The sequence below is a fragment of the Parambassis ranga genome, chromosome 2, assembly GCF_900634625.1.
Source record: "Parambassis ranga chromosome 2, fParRan2.1, whole genome shotgun sequence".
Classification (NCBI taxonomy): Eukaryota; Metazoa; Chordata; class Actinopteri; family Ambassidae; genus Parambassis; species Parambassis ranga.
In genome coordinates this window covers 44,052,984-44,074,144 of record NC_041023.1, presented here as the reverse complement: position 1 = coordinate 44,074,144, position 21,161 = coordinate 44,052,984, and the positions used below count along the sequence as shown (strand labels likewise).

Here is a 21,161-nt window from a genome sequence, read left to right as displayed (position 1 = left end):
GGTCTCTAATACACACACACACCCACACATACAGATATAATGACACACTGTTCTGGTGGGAGTAAAATAACAGTTGAGACTTGCCTATAAATTACAGGCAAATTATGTTGCAGCAGGATTTTTGCTAGCCTACATTTCTAAAGCCACACACACACACACACACACACACACACACTGTCACCGAAAAAGCAAAAAATGCGTCTTTTTCTCCCTGCTTCTCCCCCTCCTTCCCTGTGTGTCTCCCCTTCCTCCCTGTCCCCCTGTCTCTGTCTCTCTCTATCCATGGCCCTGAAAGTGGGAATGTGTCCCCTGAAAAGCCGAGTCTCTCTCTCCCTCTCTCCCTCTCTCTCTTGTCAGGGAGGTGAAAAACCTCTTTGGATGGTGTTAAGGCTCCTTTTGCTTTCAGAAACAGTGGGGTTGGGGGAAGGGAGGCAGAGGCAGGAGCCTGAGCTCCGCCTCTTCTAGCAGAGCTGCTGCAAGTTTCCTGGAGACAAACAGGGCTAGACCGGGAATATGGTGGGTGTGATTTCAAAGTAAGTGTACCGGTACTCTTGAGTCCTGACCCCTGTGGCTCTGTGCAATCAGGGCCAAGTTGTAGACGTCAGAACAAGGGAACACAAGCTCCATCTTCTTCTTTTTGTGTGTAATTTGTGTCATTTGGCTCTTTCAAAACATTTTCCAGAGTGCAGTGTAAATAAAGTTATTACCCAGTAAAGGGGTAGTTAATGATTTACCATTTGATGCTGGTTATTACCAAGGGCGACAAATTAATCCAGGCTGCACTTCCCTGAGTGGCCACTTGGGGGTGTTTAAACCTTCAACACCTGCTTGTTCACATAATATTGAAGTTTAAAAGGATTCTGGATTAAATAGTGATGATTGGGGACCATTTTCCACTTTAAAGTGTTTTGTTATTGCGCCATTTATTACCAGCAAAAATAAAAAATAAAAGCCGGTGCTTTTATTTTGAAAGAAAGCGGAAGTGGTGCTGGTTTTCTTTCATTGTTATTGATCCTCGCCTCTCGCTGGCCAGTCAGCCTCTGCAACCCATCGCCACTGCTTTTCAGAGGGGAACACACGCATTCACACACACACACACACTCACTCACACACACCCGGTCATCTCGGACGCCTCTCTCCGGTGGTGGAGGACGCTCGGTCGGACCGCTGAGAGAGGGGGGTCGGCCACGCATTCTTCCCCTGTGGATTCGCCGTATTTTCCTGCGGACTCGGGAGCCACGATCGGCCGGCGATGCGGGAGCAGCTTCGGAAGTGAGTGCTGTGGAGGGGCTGGGTGGAGGTGGTGGTGATAATAAGTCATGGTGCAGTGATCTGTGGGGTTTTTGTCACGTAGAGGCGGAAAACACGCTGTTGTAGCCCGTAGTGCTGAAAATGCGCAGACGTGTCGGTGGAACGTGGGTTCTTCTTTCCTCCCGTGTGTGTGTGTGTGTGTGTGTGTGCGGATGAATGTCACCTACAGCCAACACATTCCAGTGAAACCTCGGGGTTTGCGCTGCGGTGATGATGCGCGCAGCGGGCAGCGGGCGCGTTATTGACATGGAAATGGAGGAGATGGGTCTGTCGGGGAGCCATGCACCCCACAGACAGGGGGAACCAGCGTCCCCCCTGGACAGACGCGTCCTCATTCTTAATCCTGCTCTTCTGCCATATTGGAATAAAAAAGGTGCAAACACTGCGTCTGTTTGCGCGTTTGGCGGAGATGTGTGTGTTTTATTTATTTGCTCAGCTTCTGCAGAAACAGAGCCAGTGGATGGTTGTGTTACATTCCTTCACACTCAGACGCGCGCACAATGAGGTGCAAACACAATCACCTCCCCGTGCCAGCGACGCTGCCCGGTGCAGTGTGTGTGTGTGTGTGTGTGTGTGTGTGCAACGATGATTCCCCGATGTGCTGCATTTCTCTGCCAGGCCGCAGTTTGAAGCAGGGATTTATGCTGCACACCCTTTAAACACACACACACACATTGTGTAGCAGTGGTGTGTTGCACAGGTTCTGCGTGGATCTGTGTGGAACTTCAGTTGAATGCGCACTGGCTGGCGCAGATTTGTTGGCACCGATGTTTTTTGCAGGTGTGTGTACAGTTGAATAAACACACACACACACACAGGGGAACAATGAGGGTTGTTGGGAAGCTTGCTGACATGCTCAGACATGATTGTTGTGTGTCTGTGTGTGTGTGTGTGTGCTGTCTTTGTATTCTGTGGAGATGATTATCAGCCACAAGCTCTAATTTTTTTTTGGATGGAAGAAACGTCCACACATTAAAGGGTCAATGTGAATCAACAAAAACACCTGAAAACAGTGACACCTGTGGCGTTTAAGTGAACTGCACCCAGCATCCTGTACCCTGTGTTTACATTGTTGTTATTACACAGTAGCAGCTAGTAGCTAACAGCTAGCAGCTAAGCTTAGAATAAAGGTATGCTAACCATTGCATTCAGCTAAAACAAGGCGGCACGCTAATCGCGGCTAGCTAGCTACCCTGCATTTATCTATTATTACTAAGTTATTTGCAACATCCAAAGGGTTTGGATGGGTTAGCTACTGCTAGCTATTTTGGTGCAGGCGCTAGCTAGCTAGCTGTTTGTTATTATTAGCAAATAAGCTAGCATCTACAAAGCAAGACACCTTCTTTCAAAGGCTGTGAGACCACAGCATCACAGAGCTGAGTGTGTTTTTGTTCGCTTAAACCATAAGCGTCTCCTCCCGCTTGTCTCCCTCACTGCCTTCTCTTGTCAGCTACAATAACATCGCCCCGGAGCAAGGCAGCAAATCCCAGACCGCTGCTGCTGCTGCTGCAGTTCATCTTTTGACAGTTTACAATGCATTAGCAACACTTGGGCATGTCCCGGAGCCATGAGACGTTTTGTGAAGAGACCGTGTCAGCTTTCAGAGAGCACAAAACAACCACAGAGACTGGGTTCCTGCAGGCCAACGATGACTTACGTCTTTTTTTTTTGAATTCATTAATCCGCCTGGGACTTCTGGGTGGAAATGCACTTTTGAATTTTGTAGGTATTGGTCAGGTGAAAACATGATGTGTGAGGCTGGAATGTGTGCTTATCAGTGCATTGTGAGTGGGGGGTCAGAGGTTAACAAACACCCTTTGGCTCTCATGACACATGAGCAGGAGGAGGCTGTATGGACCGTTTGTCCTTGATTGATACACAAACAGCTGTGTGAAACGTGCACTTCAGCTGGATGTGAAGTGTGGAAAAAGCAGCGAGTCACCTGCCTCACTCAGGGACATCCTGTCATGTTTCTGAGGAAATGAGGAGCTGCTGCGGCGATAAGAAGCGGCGGCTGCACGCTTATTAGAGGCATTTGTCCAAGCGGCTCGGGAGCAAGCGCGCTCGTGATGAGCCTGGTGGCTGTGGCGGCGGTGGCGGTGCTCCTGTTTGCACAGAGTCTGAGCTTTGAGGATTTTAAGTAGCTCTTCACCAGGGGACCCCTCTCCTCATTATCTGGAGTGGGGAGTGTGGGAGAGCGGCAGAGAGAAAAACAAGGGCAGTGTGGGAAAAAAACGGCAGCACGTAAAAATGATCATCCGTATGTGTTTTTACACAAAGGTTAACTGCAGATACTCTTGTGTGTGTGTGTGTGTGTGTGACCAGCTCAACATGTGCGGCGTGGTTTGTGCAGCCATTTGTCTCGTTTCTATTATTTCTATTGACAAGCACTGGGGCTGCAGGAAGCGCTGCAGAAAAGTGAGATACTTTCAATATAATATTCTTCCACAAGATGGCTGAAGAAGTGCAACAACAAGAAGAAAAAGGGGGAGCTTGAATGCATCGTGTGACGTTTAAGCAACACTACCTACTATTTCTATTAATTACAAATTCACAAAACAATCCAAAAAAATTCCGCACTCTTTTGCGCAGCTCGTAAGATGTGATTGGTTCACTTGTGACCAACGGTCATGTGACAAGAATCCATACTAAAAGCTTGACAGGAGGCACATCGACGGGATGTGTTTTTTTTCCTTTTCTTGCAGCACAATAATAGAAAATGTGTCTTTTTAAAGCTGAGCCACATGATTATTAAAACACACACACACGTGGCGAGCAGCAGTCACGAGGGGGGGAATGACACAGCAACCATCCCTCTCTCTCTCTCTCTCTCTCTCTCTCTTCCCTCTGGCTCTGAGGCAGGAGGGATGGAGTCTGTGCCACAGTCTTTCTAAGAAACACACATACAGTAGAATACAGAGAGTTCATAAACATGGCTGTGGTCCCTAGTGTTTGCTGTCCATTCAGTGGATGAAGCTGCTTTTATCTGCTGTAGGTTACACCACATCCAAAATAACTGCTGCTTTCAGCGGTGGATGTCTTAACGCCTCCTTTTTTTTTTTTTTTTTGCCTCCTTTCAGCCATCAGACCCAGACGACATGCTGGGACCATCCCAAGATGGCCGAGCTCTACCAGTCTCTGGGTAAGACACGCTCCGTCTACATGTTTCGGATGTTATTTACAGGAAGTATTAAAGTGACAAAACGTGTCTTTGTTTCCTCAGCTGACCTGAACAACGTCCGCTTCTCGGCGTACCGCACGGCCATGAAGCTGCGACGCCTGCAGAAGGCGCTCTGCTGTGAGTACGGTGTATTTAAACTAAGCTTTGTGTCTGTGCGTAGAGGATGAGTACTCCTCTCGTTGTCTTCCAGCCCGCCCACGTGTTCCGTTTCCTGACGCGTGGCGCTCGCCGTCTCTCGTCGTTTCATTTACGGCGCAGCTCTTCTTTCGCACTCTTTATCTGCTCTGCTTAGCGTGTGTGTGTGTGTGTGTGTGTGTGTGTCCATATGTGTGTTTACTCATCCCGTCTCTCGCTGGTGGAGCTGCAGAGGGTGTGAGCCGCCTACAAGCTGTTGATGCGAGTGATGTGTGTTTTAAGGAGGTTTCAGATCAGATGATAATGGCGAGAATCAGCTGATGTCCTCTGTCTTCCTGTGCGTTCAGTGGACCTGCTGAGCATGCCCATGGCTTGCGAGGTGTTCGACCAGCACGGCCTGAAGCAGAACGAGCAGCTGCTGGACATCTCCCAGCTGGTCACCTCTCTCACCAGCCTGTACCAGCGGCTGGAGCAGAGCCACGCCCATCTGGTCAATGTCCCTCTCTGCGTCGACATGTGCCTCAACTGGCTGCTGAACGTCTACGACACGTACGTGCACACACACACACACACAGAGGAGTGGAATGGTTCCAGTGGATGTGTAACACGCTCCTTTGTCGTTTTTTTTCAGCGGCCGCACCGGAAAGATCCGGACTCTGTCGTTCAAAACTGGAGTCATCTCGCTCTGCAAGGCACACCTGGAGGATAAGTACAGATGTGAGTCAGCGTGGCTTCTTTGTGCGTCTTCTTTTTGTGTGTTATCATTTTCGAACAAACCCTTCTCTCCCACTCCTGCTGCAGTTCTGTTCCGGCAGGTCGCCAGCGCCACGGGTTTCTGCGACCAGCGTCGCCTGGGCCTCCTCCTCCACGACTCCATCCAGATCCCCCGGCAGCTTGGCGAGGTGGCCTCGTTCGGCGGCTCCAACATCGAGCCTTCCGTCCGCAGCTGCTTCCAGTTTGTACGTCGCCCAACCGAGTGGAGTTTTCGTACGATGACGTCGCGATGAACACGCTCACTTCCTGTTTCTGTTTGTTTTTTTTCCAGGCCAATAACAAACCGGAGCTGGAGGCGGCCGTCTTCCTGGACTGGATGCGTCTGGAGCCTCAGTCAATGGTGTGGTTACCCGTCCTGCATCGCGTGGCGGCCGCAGAGACCGCTAAGCACCAGGCCAAGTGCAACATCTGCAAGGAGTGTCCCATCATCGGCTTCAGGTCAGCGTCTCTCTGAGCCGACTTTAGGGGGGGAGATTCTCCTTGGAGGGCGATAAAACAGAATTAATTTCATTTTCAGTCAGGCCCAAATTGAACCTGTGGGGTCCCATCATCAGAAGTAATAAAGCCGCAGTGAAAAAAATGCAGCGAAGCACCACGTTAAATATGCTCCTCAGACGTTTTGTCCCTGATCCCACACTAAAAAGCCGTTATTTCATTTAACTCTATTGCGACGGCGTGTTTTCCTCATGAGGCCAGGAGGCCAAAAAGCCACCGGGTGGGTGTAAAAAGCACATTAGCTTCAGCGGTTTGATCAATGAGATCGCCCTCAGAGTTACAGAGCTGTGAGCGCCACACACACACTCACACGTGAATGAGTGATGGTGTGATTCTAATGACAGAACCGGAGTCTTATTTGTAACCTCAGACCTTTAAAATAGTGCTGAGGGACTCTGATTCGCTGCAGGCCGGGTCCGTGTCGGACGCCCCCCCCCCCCTTTCATGACAACAAAAGGTGATAACTTATAATGAAGAGTGTGACGGCTGGAGAATAAATTTCCCATTAGGGCTGAAGGAATTTGAAGCAGTCCCACCCTGGAGAAAACAGAGCTGTAAATCTTCTCCTTTTATTGATCCCCTCCCTGTTTGCTCTTTCATCTCCGCTCCGTCTTTTGTTTGCGCTCCTTTGTGTCCCGCTCCTTACTCTCTGGTTTCATGACCTCCTCCCTCCTCCTCCTCCTCTTCCTCCTCTTCTCTCCCCAGATATCGGAGCCTGAAACATTTCAACTATGACATTTGCCAAAGCTGCTTCTTCTCCGGCCGTGTCGCCAAGGGACACAAGATGCAGTACCCCATGGTGGAGTACTGCACTCCGGTATGAGACTCCTCCTCCTCCTCCTCCTCCTCCTTCTTTCACTGTGTGTACATGCAAATGAAAAAAAGGGTGAAGGCTGTTGCTCCTCTGTTTGTAGACTACGTCAGGCGAGGACGTCAGGGACTTCGCCAAGGTGCTGAAGAACAAGTTCAGGACAAAGCGCTACTTCGCCAAACATCCACGCATGGGCTACCTGCCTGTCCAGACCATCCTGGAGGGAGACAACATGGAAACGTGAGGCTCACAGGATGTTAGATGTAAACATCATGATTGCTTTTTGAGGTTATTTCATTTAACCCTCTGAACCCCGATCAGTTTCTGGGTGTTGTTCAGTCAGTGTAGCCTCATTATTCACTGCTAACGCCTGTAAAGGGATGCTAATAGTTGCTAATGCTACCAGTAAGCAGGCATCCACAGTGATTGTTCACATCTCCTCGTGCTGCTGTCGCGTCAGTCCGGTGCCATCCCACATCTCCATGACTACAGCTGGCTTCATGGCTTGCTGTGCGCCGTCCTCCCACTTCCTGTGTCACCATTTCACCTTTTTTTGTCTTGCAGTCCTGTCACTCTGATCAACTTCTGGCCCGTAGACCATGCGTGAGTACAGACACACACACACACACACACACACACCCACCCCGTGCGTGGTTTTGCATCATGTGTTGTGCTCTCTCCTCACTCATCCTTTGTGTTGTGTCATCTTCCTGCTGCTGCTCCACCACACACCACATTAACAATGTTACACACAGCGAAGGTGTGCGCTCGCACCTTTCAGACGACACCAGCTGCTCTCTCTCTCCGCATCCACCTCCACGCCCGGCACTACCTGTGTGACCTGAAAGTCAAACTGTTAAATTCTCCTCACACACTTTAGATCCTGCTTTGAAGCAGCAGTGCAGGATACCAGCTGATTTACATGCATCAGCTCCTGTCATCGTCCTCCTGTGGATTCATGTGTGTGTTTATCATCATGGAGTTCCTCCTGGCTGGATTCACAGGCTCTGTCGTCTCTCTCTCTCTCTCTTTCTGTCCCTCTCTCGCAGGCCTGGATCGTCTCCCCAGCTCTCACATGACGACACGCACACTCGGATCGAACACTACGCCAACCGGTAACACAAACACACACACACACTCGCAGCGGGACACACCCTTGCTCCACTTTTTTCCCTACATTTGCCCTGTGTGTGTGTCACAGATAATGGCTCCTCCAGAGAGCTTTTCCTCCCAAACAGCAGCACTGTTTTGATTGATGTGATTAGGAGTAATGAATTTGGAGGAGCGCTGCATTGAGACGCCTCTCCTTCCTCCTGCTGTGCTCATGCAGCCGTTAACTCACAGGGGATCAGTTGCCCTAATTCTTTACTGACGCAGTTCTGCAAAACCTTCTGGTCAACTTTTTCCCCCGATCATTTGGCGCATAATAAAGCTGATGATCAGCACAGAGAGCCACCACTGAGGGACAAGAAGCAGTCACACACAGACACACACACACTGGCCCTGCCGCTCCTCAAACTGCCTGATTCCAGATCAGATTAAATGGAGCTGGAGGGGAAAGGCAGTAACATAATGAAGCTTTGAGTGAGCTGATGACTCCTGGGCCAGCAGGTTATCTCTGTCTCTGCAGTTAGAGCAGCACCCAGGAAGATGCTAGTCTGTCACAGTCCGCCTGCTTTAACGTTAACTGTACTTTACTCTTTGTGGAGCAGCAACAGTTTAATTAACCCTCTGAACCCCAAACTCCTGTCACTGTTCCACTCAGTGTGGGCTCCTGCAGCTCTGTGGAAACATCAGAACTCAGACGGGTCTCTGTGCAGCCTGACACACGTTAGAACCACTGTAGAAATCCTGCACATAGCGGTTATGGTTACCAAGCGGCAACCTTCGGGGCTCAAAGTTGAAACCCATGCGGAAGTGTCAAAACTTGTAATTCACGCCGCAACAGCTGGGGGCTGGCTCCAAAAGCGAGTAATTTCCCATAGACTCCCATGTTAAAATGGCCGACTTCACAGCAGAAAAAAACATGTTTACAGCCTGGTACAAAAAACCACTCTGGTCTCAGATGATAGGTTCTCTTCTAGTGTCAATTGTAGGGGGGGTGAATTTTTTTACAACTCACTCGTTTCAATTGTATTCGGACTTAAAATTACGCATAATTATGGGCGTTGCCGCTTGAGTGACAGACAGTTGACGTATCACAACGTGAGTTTCCTTCTTCCACGATTGCCCGCCCCCCTAAACCCCGCTCGTGGCCCCCCTTTTTGTCTATATTTGGAGTTTTGGCAGACGTGACGCTGCCAACATGGCGGCGGTCATCAACGTCCTGGAACCTCCCACCGAGCCTCAGAACGGCTCTTCAGAAACAAACAGGTGACGTCACGGAAGCTCTGTCCATAGTTTTTACTGTCAATGGCAAATACTCATGTGACAAAATCTTGCACGCGATGCATTCAGGGACCGTCAGAAACTCTGGTGTTTCTGCAGTTTTTGGAGCGGTTCAGAGGGTCGGCTTTTCTTTAAACTGCTTTCTTGGTCTTTTTTTGTTGTTGAGCTAAGCTGATCACATACTGGCTTCAGCTTCATGTGTGTTCATGTGTGTGTTGATTTTCGCATCCAGTGCCAGATTATTCCATCCTGTGCTTCACCAAATCCTCCAGATTTCCAGTCTTCTGAGGGTTTTCTGAACCATGGCTGTAAAGTCTGCTTGTTTGCTGAGGCGTTTGGTGTTGTTGGGACTGACTGCTCTTGTTTCTTCCCCCTCCGCAGGTTAGCAGAAATGGAGAATCGTAATGGCTCTTATCTGAATGACAGTATCTCACCCAATGAAAGCATGTGAGAACCGCTTTTTGTTGTTGTTTTTTTTTTTGCCAAACCCTCCTCACTCACCGATCGGCTCGCCGTGTGTCTTGTGTTTTATTTTCTGTCCAGCGGCTGCTTCTGATACATGTTCTAGTGTCTGTGTTATCGTTGTTGTTTGCATCAACGTATCACATGTTAAAATAAGGAGATAAAGCCAGCGCATCACAGCAGCATCTAAATACCTTTTGTAATTAAAACTCTGCCCAAACATGGCTCAGAGCCGGCAGAGCGCAGCCAGTCCAGCGTCTCTGGCCCCCTCTCTGTCCCCACTGTGCTTCAGATTCTTCTTTCATTCACTTCCTGATTTTCTGTTTCTCCATCTCCCCCTTTGTGTGCGTGTGTGTGTGTGTGTGTGTGTGTGTGCAACCATCACTGGTGGGTTTGATGTGTGTTGTGTCTGCAGCGATGACGAGCACATGTTGATCCAGCACTACTGCCAGTCTCTGAACCAAGGCTCTCCTCTCAGCCAGCCCCGCAGCCCCGCCCAGATCCTCATCTCTATGGAAACGGAGGAGAAGGGAGAGCTGGAGAGGGTCCTCAACGACCTGGAGCAGGAGAACAGGTTAAGTGGCGGGACCGGTCTTCTTCTTTTTGTCAAAACATTCTGCGCTGAACTAGGAAGCCATGATGGATTCATGTGTGACCGACAGTCATGTCCTCTGTGCAGGAAGCTACAAGCCGAGTACGACCGTCTGAAAAAGGCCCACGACAGGAAGGGTCTGTCGCCGCTGCCGTCGCCGCCGGAGATGCTCCCGGTGTCGCCGCAGAGCGCGCGCGACGCCGAGCTCATCGCTGAGGCCAAGCTGCTCCGGCAGCACAAAGGCCGCCTGGAGGCCCGGATGCAGATCCTGGAGGACCACAACAAACAGCTGGAGTCCCAACTGCACCGACTGAGGCAGCTGCTGGAGCAGGTACACGCCGAAGGCGGCGCACACACACACACACACACAGCAGCTTCTCCACAGTGTGTGTGACGACATGTGTTGTGTTTCTCAGACGGATTCCAAGGTGAACGGCACGGCTCTGTCCTCTCCCTCCACCTCCTCTCAGCGCTCCGACTCCTCCCTGCCTCTGCTCCGTGTGGCTGCCAGCCAGACTACTGACACAATGGGTAACACACACACACACACACACACACTTTTTAAAGCATGAGGACATAAATAGCAGCAGTTCCAGGCTGCTGGATGCCGCATCAGGCCACGCACTCAACCTGCTTCCTGTTTCAGGTGATGACGAGATGTCCAGTCCTTCCCAGGATGCATCAGGGCTGGAGGAAGTGATGGAGCAGCTCAACAATTCTTTCCCTCACAGCCAGGGTAACACACACCACACTCAGTATCACTCCTGTCTGAATCCAATGCCAGACGTCTTCCTTCCTCTCTACGACCCACGTAAGGCTGATTGACGTCTTTCTTCCTGTTTCTCCTTCTCTGTTTCTTTCCTCCTTTTCTCCTCCGTGAGCCAGCAGGCAGACGGGGACACCCATGAGAGGTCAGTGGCTCAGCTTTCTCTCTTCTTGTGTCATTCTTTCCCCCCGTGCTCATCTTATAAGTGCATTAATGAAGGGATGCAGTGGGGAAATGCAAACACCTGTCCCTCCTTCTTTTCTGCTGTCATTTCCTTCCTTCACGTCATCTTAAGTCCACATAACTGCTAATCCCAGCATGGCAGGAAGCAGCCACACCTTTAACGACGCCGTGAGGGTTTAACATGGAGGTCTTACTGCACTTCTTTCGTCACCTCGGCTCATGCTAATGCACCACTTAGCATCAAACATCCAGAGCGAGAGGCGCCATCTTGATTTCAGCCGTCACTAACGGGCAGCGTCTTCTCCTCTCTTTAAGGTCCCAGCATCGGCAGTTTGTTCCACATGGCCGACGATCTGGGCCGCGCCATGGAGTCGCTGGTCAGCGTGATGACAGACGAGCAGCGCGCCGAACAGCACGAGGCCCTGCCCTTCTGATCCCGCCTTTAACCTTCCTCCCTCCTCCTCCTCCTCCTCCTCCTCTCCCTCCAATAGCATGCTTTTCTAGTCAAAACAACTGAAACGGAAACAGTTTACAAAGAGAATATATATATAACGTCTATTTTTGTGAAGGATTGCGGTTCCAGTAAAGATGCGTTAAAAAAAAAGAAAAAGAAACAAATATAACTTGTAGATTTCGGTAGTTTCTTAAAACGTCCTGAAGTCGTTTTGTTATTAACAGAGCTGGTTTTTAAACTTCTATGCAATTGTATAAAAACAGGAGGACGACACAGAGAGGTACAAAACAAGTGTGTTCAGTGTGGTCGTATATTTGCCATCTCTTTGTAACCGGGGCGACGGCTAAAGCATTTCAGATATTTGTATCTTAAAAAAAAAAAAAAAAGAATGATTGTAATCATAAGGGTGCTTTCTAAGAGGAAAATGTCTTTCTATAACAGCGTACACTACTGTCAAGGTAATGCAGGCATCCTGGATCTTTACAGTACGTTGTGTGTGTGTGTGTGGTTGTGTGTGTGTGTGTGTGTGTCTGTGGGGTGGGGGTTGGGGCAAACCTCATTTCATCCATCCATCCATCCTGTCGTTGTTAATTTGAGTCCACAGCGTCACAGACAGACCCGATCCAGGACTGAGACTGGAGGTTTTTAGGAAGCGGTGTGTGCTCTCATAGAATGTAAACCCGACACACACACACACCTTCAAGCTGGCAGTGTCAAAATAAGAGTCCTGCTTTATCTTTCATCATCAGTGTCATGCTGTTGTTGTTATCTTCAGATGATGGCTGCTCTCTGTTTCTCTGTTTTATTTTGAAAGGGCCTGTCGTTTCCTGTTTCCTGGGACGACCTCCCCTGACACACACACACACACACATTTATATTTGTTGCATTAAAGCTGCCGGGATTTTCAAATTAAAAGCCTCAGTTCTGCATCGGGGCCTTGGTGTGGACGCGCACATTTTAGTTAACCCTTTTCTCACTGGGATGCTTCCTCAGAGCCTTGTGAGAGCGCAGTCAAGAGGAAGAACGTTGGCTAATGTAAGCTCTACCTCGCGTGAACGTCGCCCCGCTCTCCTCTAACGTCGGCTGCACTGTACGAGCCTCCAGGCTGAATGTTTGGATGCGTTTCTTTCATATATCCGTGTGTGCACTATACTGTCAAACCCGGGACGTACTCCATCTTTTGAGTGTGTGTGTTCGGTTTTGTGCTGTGTGAGGTGAAAATCCATCCTTATTTAACCACTGGGAGGACGAGCAGCGTGTTTTTAAGCAGACACTGAATTTTTTTCTTTTAGTTTTAACATTTTTTTCGTTTGTTTCATTCTCACATTTTTAAATAACTCGTCAATATGTCACAACATATCAGATTCCACCAAATATATGCCTTACTACTGTATTATAAAATGCTTTACTGTATATCAATAAAGCACGCAGTTATGTTGATCTGACTCTGCTGCTTCATTCCAGTCTTCTGTCCTCAGGTGTGGCCTCCACCTCCTGCTCAGGGTGTGATGGGTGGGGGGGCCTCCTCCTTACTGCGGCTTTGGCCCAACACTCATACGCACCTGCCTCCACATCCTCACCAGCGTCTGCCTGAAGGACCTCATCCTGTACGCGTACAGGATCGGGTTGAGGGCCGAGTTGGCGTGGGAGAGCAGAATGGCCACCAGCACAAGCCACATGGGCACGTTGCACTGCGGGCACAGCAGCATGATGCAGTTGATGAGGTGGATGGGCATCCAGCACACCATGAAGAGGAAGAGCAACAGGAAGAGGGACGTGGCCTTCTGCAGCTCCCGGTGGGGGCGGGTCCTGGGTTTGGGCCTGCTGGCAGGAGCAGAGGTGGAGCTGGTTTCACTTCCAGACTCTGCCTCCCCCTCTTTACTCTCTCTCTCTTCGTCCTCTCTGCTCGCCCCGCCGCCTGAGCTCCCGCCTCCGGCCACAGCGATGCTTCTGAGCTGGTGGCGGACGGTGAGGAAGATGCGGCCGTAGATGATGGACATGGCGACAAGCGGCAGCAGGAGGCAGCAGAAGAAGTTGAAGTAGACCATGTAGCGCATGTCCACCACACAGCTGAAGACGCAGACGCTGGAATGAGAGGACGCAATCAGTCACACAGGAGCTGCAGGGATTTCCTGAAGTCAACCGTTCTTACTTGGAGTCTGCAGGTTGTCTTTGCCAGTCCATGAGGGGCACGGAGCCGGAGAGGCCGCCGAGGGCCCAGGTGGCCAGCAGGGCCAGCCGGGTGCTCCGGGGACTCATGATGCGCTGGTACTGGAAGGGCAGGAGGATGGCCATGTAGCGCTCTGCTGCCACCGCCAACAGGCTCAGGATGGAGCTCTGGAGGAGGAAGAGGAGAGACGTGAGACCACAAGCACCGGGTCAGACCTCACCAGTCTGAGCTCCCACACTCACCTGTGTGAGGACCAGCAGGATGCTGAGCAGCACCCGGCACAGCGGCAGGTTGTGATGCGGTCTGCCCAGGTCTGTCAGCACTGCAGAGGGGATGGCCAACAAGCCCACCAGGATGTCCGCCACCGCCATGGACACCTTCACATAGAGCAGTGTCACACTTTCTTTTTTTCTTTTTCAGGCAGTGGTGAAATTTTTGCTCTTCTCACCAGGAAGTAGTTGGTGTAGGTGCGCAGCCTCTTGTTGCATCTGACAGCCAGGCAGACCAGGATGTTCCCCACGATGGCCAGCACAGCGATGACCAGCTCCGTGGCGATGTAAAGCCATTTCAGGAGGGGCTGGACTCCCAACGGCGACTCTGCCGTGCAGCTAGCAGGCGTCACATTCATGCTGAGAGGAAGACAGAAGGTGACATTTCCAGAAAATTGAAGCGATGGCGTGCCAGCCGTCCAATTTTCGCTCTGACTGAGCGCACACACACACACACACACACACTGCTCAGAGGAACAGTGGCCTTTGTACTGACCAACTGAGCGGTGAAAATTGTTCCAGATAAGACACAAATACACACACATGCAACAACACAGACCTGTGTGTTGACTGTTCACACGTACACTGATATGGATTCAGATCTGCTGCTGTGTGCATTGAAAATAAAATGAAACATCACACAATGAGCCCCTCATCATCATCATCATCATCATCATCTGCTGAAGTAACTACACGTTTATGAGGCAGAATTCACACATTTACCACAAATGTCTTTTCTCATCCACCACATGTTCACACACTGAGGTATGTGTGTGTGTTTTATACACACACACACACACATCTTACTTCCTTTTAAAGAGTTTGACCCAATAACTTCACTCACCTGCTCTATGCAAGACACCAACAGTACCAGATGAGAGGCATTGATGCAGACCAGGAGCAGCATCCTCATCATCATCATCATCCTCACTTTAGTCTCCTCTTCCTCTGCTCCCTTCTCTGTCTGGTCTGGCGGATATAAAGGAAGCACAGCATGCGACAGGCTGTTGAATGAGCAGCAGCAGCGGTTGCCATGGAGCTGTGGATGTGGGTGAAACAGGAAAAGCTGACATGCTCTGAAAACATATTTCAGGTTGTCTTTCATTAAATGTTGATCACAGATGTGTAACATCAATAATACAAATAAGTAATGAATTATACTATTGTCGTCCGACCATAAATTATATTGATATATTTTTATGTTCCTTATTTGAATTTAACCCTCATGCACTGTTCGCAAACACTACCCTTATGTGTTGTTCGGGACAAAAACGTCCCCTAACTTTAACGGTTTTAAAAATATATCAGATAAATATTTTTTTGAAATTTTTTTGCATAGACCTTTTAATTAACTTCAGTTCTGATCAACAGGAGGTAACATTTGTGATTTTTACAGTTAACAACTTAATGACCCTGGTCATTAAATGTTACCTCCTACCAACAGGGTAAACCACCAACAATCAAGAATGCATGATTATGTAGTGCCATGGCTGTGCAGTCAAAAATGTGGTTATAATGGAAGTCTATGGGACAAAATGGGAGAAAAAATGAAAATCCAGTGCTGTGCAAAAACTAATAATGCAATAAAGTCCATTTTTTTACTGATGTTTGACATGACCAAGACTGTAATAAAGGTTAAAGAAAATCTTCAGCACCACCCCTTATGAAATTGTTAAACTCCTGGGGGAAAATGATTTTTTCTTTACTGTTGATTAGAGCTGAAGTTAATTAAAAGGTCTAAGCAAAAAAATTTCCAAAAAATATTTATCTGATATATTTTTAAAAGCGTTAAAGTTAGGGGACATTTTTGTCCCGAACAACACATAAGGGGGTAAAACTTGCCCACAGTGTCCTGTTGACTTATGAAAAATTTTAAAATCATATTAACAAAATGTATGTAAAATTAAGCTTGTTGAGCAAAAATGATTCAATTTGTTCACATATTGACAAAGTTATGGCCAAAATAAACAGAAAAATGACTCTCAGAGGACAAAAATGTCCCGAACAGTGCATGAGGGTGGAGTTATTTATTCGGTGGCTGATGTTAAGTGTAGTTCCTGCATTCCGCCACCAAGTGGCGATAAATTAAATTCATGTACTTTTGAGAACGACCACCGGAAGTGTTCGTGGGTCACGTGACCGTAAATCAGTGTGGTGGGAACTGTTTGAGAAGTCGCAGACGATGTAATAATTCTTAAATTTGGTGCAGTGCAGGTTTTTAAAAATAAAAAAACATATTTCTGTTGATGTTTAGTCCGCTGTCACGTGATGTGACGGAGCTTGTTTGCGGAAGTAGTCTGTTAGCAGCAGCGGACAAACATGTCTGGTTTCAGCTCTGAGCTCATCGACTATCTGGAGGGAAGAATCACTTTTGAAGAGTTTGACAGAAGGAGAGACGAGCGAAAAGTAAAGGTAATTCATAAAATGTGATTAAAAACTTGATATGTTAGTTAGCCGGTTGGCTAAAACCAACTAGCTAGCTAGCACAGGCTTTCCAGAATTGTATGTGATACTGTCGGTTTGGGTTATTTTGTCTGTTTCCGGTCAGATACATTTTGTGGGCTTTGTCCTTTCAGGAGTCAGAGGAAGCAGGTGAAGAGGATGAGGATGACGCTCAGCCTTCCACTTCGGCTCAAACACCAGCGAAAATTGGTAAAAGTTTTTGTAACGGGGCCATTTTCAGAGCAGATACTTTGCTAAATAACACAAGCGTTCATACAGGTTATTTTAACCTGACTGCTCTCTTCACAGAAGAGGGAGTCAGCCCAGGAGTCCAGCTGGCCTTCGCCTCCATGCTGGGAGAAACAACAGAGCTGCCATCTTCTTCAGAGGAGGAGGAGGAGGAAGAAGAGGAGGAGGACAGCTTAAGTTATGTTGATGATGAAGGTGATAAGGATTATGTTGCAGAGGAAGTTGGAAAAACAGAGGAGACGGAGGAGAAGCTGAAGCCAGGAGGGAGGTTGAGAGGGAGGAGGAAGAAGCAGAAGACAGAGGAAGAGGAAGCTGAGGATGTGTCGGTGGGAGATGTGTTCGCACTGGAGATGGAGCTAAACCGGGAGAACAAGAAGATGATGAAGGTGAGGAGGAGGTGGAGGAGGAGGAGCAGGCAGGTGCAGGTGTAGCTCAGTGTTAGTGGGTGACTGTGTGTTTTTGCCCAGGGGCGACGTCATGGCAGCAAGCTGCCCCGTGCTCTGAGAGGCCTCATGGGAGAAGCTAACATCCGCTACGCTAGAGGAGAGAAGGAGGACGCCATCTTGATGTGCATGGAGATCATCAGACAGGGTAGGACACACGCTCACTTCACTGACCTTTGGAACCTTGGAAACAGAGTGAGTGTCCTCTGTCCTCTCCTGCAGCTCCTCTGGCCTATGAGCCTTTCTCCACGCTGGCTATGATCTATGAGGACAACGAGGACATGGACAAAGCGCTGCAGTTTGGTTTGATCGCCGCCCACCTCAACCCGTCGGACTGTGAGGAGTGGATCAGGCTGGCGGAGATGTCGCTGGAGCAGGACAACATCCGGCAGGCCATCATCTGCTACTCCAAAGGTCGGTCAGAGTGATGAGACGTATCCTGTCTGCTTATTTTGCTTATTTTGTAATTTTGGTTGATTATCTTCCATGTGTCTTCGTTCTTACAGCCATTAAATACGACTCCACCAATGTGCGCTACCTGTGGGAGCGCTCCAGCCTCCACATGCGTCTGGGGGAGCACAAACAATGCATGGACGGCTACCGCAAGATCCTGTCGCTGCTGCCGCTGGAGGATGGAGAGCACTTCATGCAGCTCTCCAAGGACATGGCCAAGTAAGGGACAGACTGAGGACGGAGTGGACATGTTCGGTCAGACAGCCATGTTCATGTTTGTGTCTCTCCTGTTCAGGAGTTATTATGAAAGCAGCGACCTGCCTGCGGCTCTGAGCGTCATAGAGGAAGCTCTCGCACGACATCCTAACTTGGTCAGCGATGACTTCACCAACATGGCCGCTGAGCTCTACATCGCCAACCGCCAGTACAACAAGGCACTGGAGGTAGAGCAGCGTCATGCATGAGTGAGAGCGGATAAAAGAGAGCACATCCTAACCAGAGCTGTTCTCTCAGGTCCTGGTGCAGTTCGCAGGGATCGTTTTGGTCAGAGCTGAATCTGCAGCAGCACCAGTGATGGACGAGAAGGCGGCCGAGCAGCAGGCGGGGAATGAAGAAGAAGAAAAAAAGGCGGGAAAAGACATCACACCGGAGGAGAAAGGTGAGGCGGCGATCTCCTCTGAACACAAAGAACACAGACAGGAAGTAAAGTCATGTGTGTGTGTCTCTGTCCAGGTGAAATAAAGGACGTGCAGGTGCCAGATAGCGTCCCCGTGGACCTCAGGGCCAAATTAATCGTTTGTCTCATTCACCTGCATGTCGGCACGCCTCTGGATGTAAGATTTTATCATAATCTCCAGTTTTTTTAAAGTTAGTTTGACTCAGAGAAGAACCTTCCTTTCCTCAGGTTCTGGTGTCAACACTGATGGAGCAGAGTCCAGAGGAGATCGGGGACCTGTACCTGGATGTGGCTGAAGCGTACCTGGAGGAGGGCGGGTACATGTCTGCTCTGCCGCTGCTGTCCGCCCTCGTTGTGTCTGAAAAGTACAACCTGGCCGTCGTCTGGCTGCGACATGCAGGTAGGAAGAGGTTCAGGTGCGTCGGAGCCCAGTCCTCATCGGGACCTGTCTGACAAGAGTCTTCTCCCGCAGAGTGTCTGAAGGCTCTGGGCCACATGGAGGCGGCAGCAGAAAGCTTCACTAAAGTGGTGCAGATGGCTCCCCAGCACCTGGAGGCGCGGCTGTCCCTCGCCACGCTGCAGCAGCAGCTGGGCCGGATGGACTGCGCTCTGAAGGCGCTGGAGTCCATGTACGACAGCGAAACGCTGGCACAGGACTCGTCAGCGGCACAGAAGGCAGGGACACTTCCTATTGTGGATTCACTCACAGTAAACGTATCACGTGTGTAAACGTGTGTGTGTGTGTGTTGGTAGGAGTTGAAGCTGCTGCTGCATCGCTCCACACTGCTGAAGACTCAGGGAAAAATCCAAGACTACCTGGACGCCATGATCACCATGATCTCCATGCTGCTGAAGGTGACACAGTCCTCGTGTGTGGTGCTGCCTTTGCAGAGCGAGACGTTTGAAGGTGAAGCTGACAGTGTGGTCGCATGTCGTTGTGTGCAGGTGGCCATGCAGCGAGCCAAAGTGTGCGTGCGCTCCGTGACCACGTGCGGCGAGACTCACCTGAGGCTGGTGAAGGTGGAGAGCCTGCTGCCGGAGATCGCTGACCACGAAACGGCCTACCTGGACAACACATGTGTGTACACGTCTGTTCACGGAAACCACCGTATCTGGTGCTGGCTGCTGATTGGCTCTCTCATGTCTCAGGTAAAACGAACGTCCTGTCCAAAGAGGACTGGTGGCAGCTGCTGGTGAGCTGCGTGCAGACGCTGTCGGACGTGAAGCGCTACGAGGAGGCGGAGCTCCTGGTGGACTCGGCCATGGAGTTCTACTCCTTCTACGACAACAAGCCGCACAGGAAGGAGCTGGAGTTCCTCGGCCTGTCTGCCACCATCCTCGACCGCAACTACTACAAAGCCTACAACTACATCAGGTAGATGCAGCAGCGCCATCTGGTGGAGAACGTGTTCCAATCAGTGCTTCGTTTTTATCAAATCAAAATAAACATTCTCCCACACAGATTGATGCTGATGGAGAACGTGGACCTGCCGCAGTTATGGAATATTTTTAACCAGGTGTGTCACTGTCTGTGTGTCACTGATGGACAGGAACACACGAGGAGATGACGCTAACAAAATGTCCGACCTCTGTCTTCCTCAGCTGACCATCAACTCGCAGCACCAGCGCCACCATCGCTTCTGCCTGCGCCTGCTGCTCAAACACCCCAACAACCACGCCCTGTGTGTGCTCTGCGGACACAACGCCATGGTGTCCGGCAGCTTCAAACACGCTCTGGGTGCTTACACACACACACACACACATTGCATGTGAATTGCAAAATTCAGATCATCATGATGCATTCAAGGACCTGAGGCTTTTTGTCGAACATCTTTGAAATTGTGTGTCTCTAGGCCAGTACGTTCAGGCCTTCCAGACTCATCCCGACAACCCGCTGCACAGCCTGTGTGTCGGCCTCACTTTCTTCCACATGGCCTCTCAGAAGTTTGTGGCCAAGCGACACACTCTGGTGCTGCAGGTAGGGTTCTTTGAGAGCTGTATTTACTCTGAGATTAGCAATCCTGCAAGCTAAGATTAGCCAGTTAGCTTTATCTGTAAATACAGGCTTTTACTGCACGTGCTTTTTGTGGCTCTTGCTTCATTAAACTCTGTATGTTCTCAGGGGTTCTCCTTCCTGTGGCGGTACGTGGAGCTGCGTGGGGTGTGTCAGGAGAGCATGTACAACCTGGGCAGAGCGCTGCACCAGATGGGCCTCACACACCTGGCCATACACTACTACCAAAAGGCTCTGACGCTGCCGGCACAAACTCTGGAGGTGAGTCCCCCCCCTCCCTCCTCCACACTTGTTGCGATTTCAGGATGGTGCTGAGTGAGCTACACATTTCTTCTTCTTCTTCTTCGTGCCGCAGGGCATCGCAGACGATCAGGTCGACCTGAGCAGGGAGATCGCCTTCAACCTGGCTCTCATCTACCAGAGCAGCGGGAACCTGCAGATGGCGCGGCAGCTGATCAACACTCACTGTGTCATCTGAGGCTGCAGGTCGTCGGTGAATGCAGAAATCAATCCGCAAACACACATTTTGAAATAATAAACAGAGGTTAGAACAATATGAATGACAGCCACAGAGTCTATTCAGCTGAATTTAATAATTCATGTCAAATTATTTTGTATTTATTTATGGATTTAAATCCAGCCTCTGTTTATTTGTAAATAAAATTCTATATTTGTGTAAAAACAGGTGCGGTTTGTTGTATGTTTTATTTTATTTTTTTTATCAATAATGTGACAAAAGAGGAGTTTTCCTTTTGTAACAGAGATTAAGGCTGCGGGATTATTCACCAAATCCCTCCTCCTCTCCTCCCAGCTCAGCCGTCTGCTTCCATCATCTTCCCTCCATCCCTCTCTAAGTACAGACATGCTGATCATTTCTCATGAGTAAATCCTAC

The 21,161-nt window shown here is 49.5% G+C and overlaps 3 protein-coding genes across 9 annotated transcripts in view; 2 read left to right on the top strand and 1 right to left on the bottom strand.

Annotated features, from left to right (window-relative positions):
* The window catches only part of dmd (dystrophin), a 94,450-nt gene extending 82,505 nt beyond the window's left edge, over positions 1-11,945 (top strand). For 3 of the 7 annotated variants that reach the window (XM_028425646.1, XM_028425619.1, XM_028425610.1), the window contains 17 exons: positions 4,392-4,453; positions 4,535-4,609; positions 4,975-5,176; positions 5,259-5,344; positions 5,429-5,586; positions 5,673-5,839; positions 6,602-6,713; positions 6,811-6,947; positions 7,272-7,310; positions 7,757-7,822; positions 9,477-9,542; positions 9,973-10,131; positions 10,237-10,480; positions 10,566-10,680; positions 10,796-10,885; positions 11,035-11,060; positions 11,414-11,945. In XM_028425646.1, coding sequence (XP_028281447.1) covers positions 4,392-4,453; positions 4,535-4,609; positions 4,975-5,176; positions 5,259-5,344; positions 5,429-5,586; positions 5,673-5,839; positions 6,602-6,713; positions 6,811-6,947; positions 7,272-7,310; positions 7,757-7,822; positions 9,477-9,542; positions 9,973-10,131; positions 10,237-10,480; positions 10,566-10,680; positions 10,796-10,885; positions 11,035-11,057 — 1,801 coding nt within the window. In that variant the 3' untranslated portion in view covers positions 11,058-11,060; positions 11,414-11,945. The remainder of the gene's footprint in view (positions 1-4,391; positions 4,454-4,534; positions 4,610-4,974; positions 5,177-5,258; positions 5,345-5,428; positions 5,587-5,672; positions 5,840-6,601; positions 6,714-6,810; positions 6,948-7,271; positions 7,311-7,756; positions 7,823-9,476; positions 9,543-9,972; positions 10,132-10,236; positions 10,481-10,565; positions 10,681-10,795; positions 10,886-11,034; positions 11,061-11,413) is intronic. The other 4 variants (XM_028425637.1, XM_028425627.1, XM_028425662.1 and 1 more) reach the window with 3 other exon arrangements.
* Positions 11,946-13,081: 1,136 nt separating this feature from the next.
* On the bottom strand, positions 13,082-14,960 carry LOC114445010 (adenosine receptor A1-like). Its single transcript, XM_028419935.1, has 5 exons — positions 14,836-14,960; positions 14,171-14,351; positions 13,965-14,099; positions 13,705-13,889; positions 13,082-13,637 (listed from the first exon to the last, which is right to left on the bottom strand). The coding sequence occupies exons 2-5, from the start codon at positions 14,348-14,350 to the stop codon at positions 13,082-13,084; spliced, it is 1,056 nt and encodes a 351-aa protein (XP_028275736.1). The 5' UTR covers position 14,351; positions 14,836-14,960.
* Positions 14,961-16,119: 1,159 nt separating this feature from the next.
* On the top strand, positions 16,120-20,952 carry gtf3c3 (general transcription factor IIIC, polypeptide 3). The gene is made up of 19 exons (XM_028425951.1): positions 16,120-16,403; positions 16,568-16,643; positions 16,743-17,068; positions 17,150-17,273; positions 17,348-17,539; positions 17,632-17,797; positions 17,874-18,021; positions 18,092-18,236; positions 18,311-18,411; positions 18,483-18,654; positions 18,727-18,929; positions 19,008-19,109; positions 19,200-19,332; positions 19,404-19,629; positions 19,717-19,771; positions 19,857-19,992; positions 20,108-20,232; positions 20,377-20,529; positions 20,624-20,952. Exons 1-19 carry the CDS (start codon positions 16,311-16,313, stop codon positions 20,744-20,746), a joined length of 2,799 nt encoding a protein of 932 aa, XP_028281752.1. The 5' UTR covers positions 16,120-16,310; the 3' UTR covers positions 20,747-20,952.
* The last annotated feature ends 209 nt before the right edge of the window (positions 20,953-21,161 follow it).